Source organism: Triticum urartu, chromosome 2A (assembly GCF_056163025.1).
Source record: "Triticum urartu cultivar PI428250 chromosome 2A, HENAU_Tu73, whole genome shotgun sequence".
Lineage (NCBI taxonomy): Eukaryota > Viridiplantae > Streptophyta > Magnoliopsida > Poales > Poaceae > Triticum > Triticum urartu.
The window spans coordinates 743,547,433-743,555,135 of NC_141874.1; the positions used below are offsets into that span (position 1 = coordinate 743,547,433).

The 7,703-nt window shown below is 51.1% G+C and overlaps 1 protein-coding gene across 1 annotated transcript; it reads right to left on the reverse strand.

Moving 5' to 3' along the window:
- Positions 1–5,835: 5,835 nt before the first annotated feature.
- Positions 5,836–7,393, reverse strand: LOC147987560 (uncharacterized). The gene has a single exon (XM_087545380.1). The coding sequence runs from the start codon at positions 7,206–7,208 to the stop codon at positions 6,216–6,218; it is 993 nt and encodes a 330-aa protein (XP_087401506.1). The 5' UTR covers positions 7,209–7,393; the 3' UTR covers positions 5,836–6,215.
- Positions 7,394–7,703: the final 310 nt, after the last annotated feature.

The window sequence follows — 7,703 nt, forward strand, 5'->3', positions numbered from 1 at the left end:
GGCGTAGCCACACTCGGTTCAACTAAAGTTGGAGAAACTGTCACCCGCAAGCCACCTATGTGCAAAGCACGTCGGGAGAACCGGTCTCGCGTAAGCGTACGCGTAATGTCGGTCCGGGCCGCTTCGTTCAACAATACCGCCGAATCAAAGTATGACATGCTGGTAAGCAGTATGACTTATATCGCCCACAACTCACTTGTGTTCTACTCGTGCATATAACATCAACATATAAAACCTAGGCTCGGATGCCACTATTGGGGAACGTAGTAATTTCAAAAAAAATTCCTACGCACACGCAAGATCATGGTGATGCATAGCAACGAGAGGGGAGAGTGTGATCTACGTACCCTTGTAGATCAACAACGGAAGCGTTAACTTGGTTGATGTAGTCGTACGTCTCCACGGTCCGACCGATCAAGCACCGAAACCACGGCACCTCCGAGTTCTAGCACACGTTCAGCTCGATGACGATCCCCGGACTCCGATCCAGCAAAGTGTCGGGGAAGAGTTCCGTCAGCACGACGGCGTGGTGACGATCTTGATGTACTACCATCGCAGGGCTTCGCCTAAGCACCGCTACAATATTATCGAGGACTATAGTGGAAGGGGGCACCGCACACAGCTAAGAATATGATCACGTGGATCAACTTGTGTCTAGGGGTGCCCCCTGCCCCCGTATATAAAGGAGCAAGGGGAGGAGGCCGGCCGGCCCTATAGGCGCGCCAAGGAGGAGTCCTCCTCCTAGTAGGAGTAGGACTCCTACTAGGAGGGGGAAGGAAGTGGGGAGGGAGAGGGAAAGGGGGGCGCCGCCCCCCCTCTCCTAGTCCAATTCGGACCAGGGGGGAGGAGCCGCGCGGCCCACCTTTGGCTGCCCCTCTCTCTCTCCACTAAGGCCCATATGGCCCATTACTTCTCCCGGGGGGGTTCCGGTAACCCTCCGGCTCTCCGGTTTTCTCCGAAATCACCCGGAACACTTCCGGTGTCCGAATATAGCCGTCCAATATATCAATCTTTATGTCTCGGCCATTTCGAGACTCCTCGTCATGTCCGTGATCACATCCGGGACTCCGAACTAACTTCGGTACATCAAAACTCATAAACTCATAATATAACTGTCATCGAAACCTTAAGCGTGCGGACCCTACGGGTTCGAGAACAATGTAGACATGACCGAGACACGTCTCCGGTCAATAACCAATAGCGGAACCTGGATGCTCATATTGGCTCCTACATATTCTACGAAGATCTTTATCGGTCAGACCGCATAACAACATACTTCGTTCCCTTTGTCATCGGTATGTTACTTGCCCGAGATTCGATCGTCGGTATCTCAATACCTAGTTCAATCTCGTTACCGGCAAGTCTCTTTACTCGTTCTGTAATATATCATCTCGCAACTAACTCATTAGTTGCAATGCTTGCAAGGCTTAAGTGATGTGCATTACCGAGAGGGCCCAGAGATACCTCTCCGACAATCGGAGTGACAAATCCTAATCTCGAAATACGCCAACCCAACATGTACCTTTGGAGACACCTGTAGAGCTCCTTTATAATCACCCAGTTACGTTGTGACGTTTGGTAGCACACAAAGTGTTCCTCTGGCAAACGGGAGTTGCATAATTTCATAGTCATAGGAACATGTATAAGTCATGAAGAAAGCAATAGCAACATACTAAACGATCGGGTGCTAAGCTAATGGAATGGGTCATGTCAATCAGGTCATTCAACTAATGATGTGATCCCGTTAATCAAATAACAACTCTTTGTCCATGGTTAGGAAACATAACCATCTTTGATTAACGAGCTAGTCAAGTAGAGGCATACTAGTGACACTCTGTTTGTCTATGTATTCACACATGTATTGTGTTTCCGGTTAATACAATTCTAGCATGAATAATAAACTTTTATCATGATATAAGGAAATAAATAATAATTTTATTATTGCCTCTAGGGCATATTTCCTTCAGTAGGAGACGTCACCGGGCTGTACGTGTGTTGAACACGGAGGTGCCGTCCGTTCGGCACTAGGATCATCGGTGATTTGGATCACGACGAGTACGACTCCATCAACCCCGTTCACTTGAACGCTTCCGCTTAGCGATCTACAAGGGTATGTAGATGCACTCTCCTTCCCCTCGTTGCTAGATTACTCCATAGATTGATCTTGGTGATTCGTAGAAAATTTTGAATTTCTGCTACGTTCCCCAACAGGGTTACTGCGGGGCTGCTGAAGCGATCGATCGATTGTGCCTTATTGCGTGGTTGATAGCGTTAAACATAGAATGATTAAAGACCATTAGATTTTGATGATGGATGGATATGATTGTTTGGATCTGCCCCTCTCTTCCTTTTATAGTGGTAGTAGAAGTAGATAGATAGTAGATAGTAGATGAAAGCGTTATCATATCACTAGGTAAGAACTAATCAGTGGTCTTAATCTAGTTAATAGTGTCATAAATATCTCTGTATCACTCTTTGCAGATTTTCTTTTCTTCTGAATCATAGTTGACACGTGGAAATTCGCAGGAGCACTCACCTGCCAAGCCCTGCCCCACGCTCTATTTGCCTCGCGATTCATGAATTAGTTGAATCCCGCAGGCTGACATAGTAAAAAAAAAAGAAAATCCCTCAAAAAGTTTTAAGTTTCAATGATGAAACTAATGATTTTTGCATCTAAAATTGCCAAGTTTCAACAAGTTTCAGAGATATAATTTTAAGAAATTTTTTCTGTAGGTCATAGACACAAAATAATTGATTTTTATCGGTCGCTCGTACTAAGTTGAACATTGAAACTTAATATATGTTTTCAAAAGTCGTCAAAATATATTAAAAATGGATATTATTTAAAAGCACTGGTCGCAAGAAACACAAATATGAAAACAAAACTTAATTTGAAATTTTATTTAAAAGATATAGAACTTTAAAAATCGGAGCCAAAAAAGCGGACGCTAGGGACATGAGTGCCCCCACACTTGCATGCAGCAAATCCTCATCCTTTCACACGAGCAGAGCGTTTCTCATCATTCACATTGAGTCAGTAGATGAATCGTTTGATTTTTATTTCCCGGATTTACATACCAGTCTATCTATGTTGTGTTGTTGTGTGAAAAGGAAGAATATCCAAGTTGTAAATTAATGTGCTTCATTTGTTCAAGAAAACAAAAGAAAAGGAAATGTTCGAAAAAGGTTAATTAAGTGTAGGTGATCTGCTCCCGTCAAAATGATACAAAAGCAAATGTTTAGGCTCACAAGTTAGTCCCCGGTGTTATCGCACCGACCCAATCCTCTTTCCCCGAGACCCATTCTTTCTCACAGTCGATGAGCTAACCATATGATCCCTGATCGATAAACCAAGCTCGGTGTACTTGTAACACTATCATCTACTTGTTCTATTAATTTTGCTACCGGTAGTGTTCTCACCACCTTGTTTGTCTTTCTCGCTCCATTGACCTTGTCTAGACCGAACATTCTATCCACGCTCATTTGTGTAGCAACTTTCAGCTAAATGTCATTGAAGATGCACACACGGCTTGGCCTTCCACGCCCGAAATACTTATCTCTACTGGTCACTTGGATCTACTTTGACTCTATAGTTTCAATGTTCATTCATTATTAGGATATACTCTCTCTCGCTCACCCCACCCACATACACACACATGTTCTTTTCTCATGCAAGCATCAAGACGGCTAGGGTTATAGTTGTCGGTTAGCAAGGGATTCACCCAGACTAGCCATTTTACAGGAAGAGTGGGACGACAGCCATGATCCAAGGAAGATCGTGTCCAAAGTCAACAATGTACAATGGTTGCAAATGAGAGGCCGATATCCAATGATGAACTAGTTAAGACGAAGGGAACTGTGCAGGAGGGAGTGAGCTGGAGCTGGAGCCGACAATAGGGTTGGTGGCCCGTTCACACTATCACACGTGTGTAAGTTAGTAAAATAGATCACACATATTTCCCTTCTAGGAAAATCATGAAGTTTTCTTTCGAGATGGACTTATCAATGTCCATGGAAAATAGGAAAACAGAGAGGCGCTGAACTGGGGAGTAAGACTGTTCGAACATGTGGCAAGTGAGATCTTTCACTCAGCACATGATTGGCGTCCTGGTAGGAATCTACTGACTGCTGAACGAAGAAAGACTATTTCTGAGTGGGAGATTGTCAAGAGGCCCTTTACCCCGTTACGTTTACTGTTTTCTCTGGCTCCTGGTACTATTTCTCAAAAATGCCTTTGGGTATTATAATATACAAACGAAGTTTGCTCCTCCTAACTTATGCTAAAGGGCATAATTTTAGAGCCGAACCGGTGAGGCTGCCGGTTTATATTTTTAATGGTCAGACCACCGGCTCATTTGCGGGAAAAAAATCAAAATATTTATACATATATTTAAAAAATTTGTCCATACATCAAATGAATACACATACTATTGGTTGTAAGCCATCATTAAACTACAAATTGTTGTCGGCACAGTTGGTTATGGGCCTTTAGCATGCCTTGCTCAAGGTAAAATTGTTTGATCCCTAATTTACACACCATTTTCTGAATATTTACTCATTTTTTTTACTAATAGGCCAATATAGCTTCGAAAACAAGCCATACTTTTTTTCGAGGGTGTTCTATTTTTTTAAGTTGTATTAAAGTTGAGACACTTATTTTAAGATAGAGAGAGTATATGTTTGTAATGGCTACGACGACATTTGCTTCCGTGAACAAAATTCAGAGTGAGCTCGCTTTATCAGAAAAGAAAAAACATATCTACCTATCCTATATGTGTCTGAATGTTTTCTTGATGTCTTTTGTACGAAATTAGAAGCAGAAACCTTTTGCTAAATTACAAGTGCCAGAGTGGGAGTGACCATGGCTCCATCGACTCGCCAAATTCAGCAGCTCATAGTCATAAGTCTGATGGATAATTTAGAGTCATGCCCGAAGGAAAATAACCATTCGACACGAGCGGTTAGACGGTTTCAATAAATTCAGAAAAATACGAGCACTAGCATGTTTGAGAAGATGATGGCCCGGCAAAGTGCAACTGAAATCCCCGCATCTCGCGTGCAGCTAGCAGAGCCGGGAGGAGACGGCACGTTCCGCGGTGTCGTACGCAGTGGTACCTGGCAGTACGCGCGCGCGCACGTACGTGTGGCAAGCCAAGTAGCGAGGGGGTAGGCATGGCGTCCCCACCGGGAGTAGCAAGCGCAAGTGTGCGGGCAAGCGCCGCTCCGGTAGCTGCTTCCGTCTATCGACAGTGTCGGGTGGGTGGCCAGCCTGCCTGCCCGGCTGCATACGCTTTGCCGCGACGGCAGCAAAACCGTGCGCCCCGGCCGGCCCGTGCCACGGCGCCAGCCAGTGCTCGGTGGCGTCACGGCGGCGGCGAGCGCAGGTGCGGGGCGGAGGACGACATGGCATCGCCATCGGTACTTGACCGGGCTGGTTGTTGTTGGGAGAGTTAAGAGTGGGCGTCGCCGGCACACCTCGCCTTGCCGGCTCCGGCAACCGCGCCATCTCCGTCATCGTGACATCGTGCCATCGTGCCATGGCCCATGGCCCCGTGCGTGCGCCGCTGACATTTCAACGGCCGGCAAGCTGATGCAACTTGCACAGCGTTCCGTCGGTCAATCCCGCCGGTCAATCGTTGGCGCCGGCCGGGCTGGCGTGGCGGCATGGTCCGCACGTCGCCAGTCTAGAACGGAATGGCCAAGCGCCGCGTAGGACTCGACGCACGACGCGGCAGACCACCCGTGCGTGCTCTAGAACGGCATGGTCAAGGATGTGCAACCGATGCATTTCATGTCATCAAAGAAGCATCAACTGATAGAAAGTCGACCAGCAAATATGTCAAGCACAAGCTCATCACCTCACGCAAGCATCATTTCCTTTTCTCAAAAAAAAAAACTATAACGCAAGCATTACAAATCACAGAGAGAGACAGGAGACCAACATTTTGGAGCAATTTTCCGACGGTTTTCTTTTCATTTACCTTAACCAGATTCCACATTTCCAAAAGGGTGCAAAATGCAAAGTATCCTCACATGTGGCCTCCATCCTTGACGACGCACACACGCAGCAGTACACCGACTGTATGGCTGTATGTATGTAGTCCTGTACTGCACCTGACTCTGTCTGTATCGCTCTGTATACACTTGGACACGACACACGCACTGTACTTACTGCTACTAGTACTAGTATAGCAACGGCGGTGAGCGGCGAACGGCTACTTCTTACTGCGCGGCGCCTTGCCGGCGGGTCCGGCCGCCATGAAGCTGCCCAGCTCGGCGTTGCGGAGACGCAGCGCCGCGCGGAACACGCCGTTGACGGCGTCCGACACCCGCTCCAGCCGCGCCGCCAGCTCCTCCGTCCGCTTCTCCACATCCTGCGTCGCGGCGCGCAGCGCCGCCTCCTCCGGGGCCGCGCACTCGAGGACTGCCGCGAGCTTGCCCACGGCCTCGTCCGCGGCGTGGATCTCGTTGCTGGTGCCGGATTTGGCGAGGGCGGAGAGCTGGCTGGAGACCGCGTTGAAGGATTCCGCCCACGGGAGGTCGCCGGAGACCTGGGGGAAGGTGGAGTCACGGTTGGTGCTGCTAGTGCCGCCGAGGATGGTGGCCGCGGCTGTCGCGGCGAGGGAGGACACGGCGTCCACGGCGAGGACGACGCGCGCGGCGGCGGTGAGCTGCTGCCCGCGGCCGCCGCGGGGCGGGTCGACGAACGGGATGGAAGGGAGCGCTGGCAGAGCAGAAGAGGGAGTGCCCCCCGCGCCGCGGCCGTCGCGATCGGCGAGCGCGGCACGCGCGCGGCTGAGGGACGACGGGCTCGGGGGCGTCGAGGAGACGAGGTGGAGCGCGAGGCGGGAGAGCAGGCGGCGGCGGCGGAGGCGGTCGACGCGGGCGGCGATGGCGTTGCAGGCGTCCAGGAGCGCGACGCCGGCGTCGACGTGCGCGGCGACGGCGACGGCGTCCTTCTTCCCGTCCCCGGGCACGGCGGCGAGCGCGGGCACGGCGTCCGCGAGCGTGGCGGCGAGGAGGTCGGCGAGGCGGGCGAGCGCCGCGAGCGGGGAGGCCGGCAGGGGCAGCAGCCCCCCGAGGCGCGCGGCGAGGGCGGCGTCGAACCTGGAGGTGACCGCCGGCACGGCCGCCGCCTTGCGGGGGCCCCGGGTGGCGGGGGCGGAGTGGAGGGGGAGCAGGGCGTGGTACTTGTCGGTGAGAAACATCTGCGCTGGCTGGGCGGTGGTGGTGTGCGGGCTGGGCTGAGGAGAGGAGAGGAGAGCTGGCGTCGGCGTTGGGTGGGCGTGCGACGAGGAGAGAGGTCTGGAGGCGGGCGGGGGCGGGGGGATTTAACGGGGGGCGGCGCCCGGTTGAGGTGCGAAACGGGGCAAGGCAAGGTGGGGACGGCGTGAGCGCGAGCGCGAGCGACGTGGACCGGAGATGGCGGGTGGCTTTTGTCCCCGGCAACAACGCGTCTCCCTCCGGGAAGACGAAGATGATGATCGGGACGCGAGGTCGCGGCGTGGGCCCCACGCGCAAGACGCGTAAGGGAAACACCTCTCTCTTTGTTTCTGCGGGCGGGCGGACGCCTTTTTGCTCCTTCACGCTTCTCTTTTTCCCTTTTCTTTTCTTTTGTCATCTCAGGGGAGAGAAATGTGGCATGGACGTCAAGGAACAAAAATGGAAGTGCTCGGGGGTCTCTTTTGCTTCCTTGCACTGGT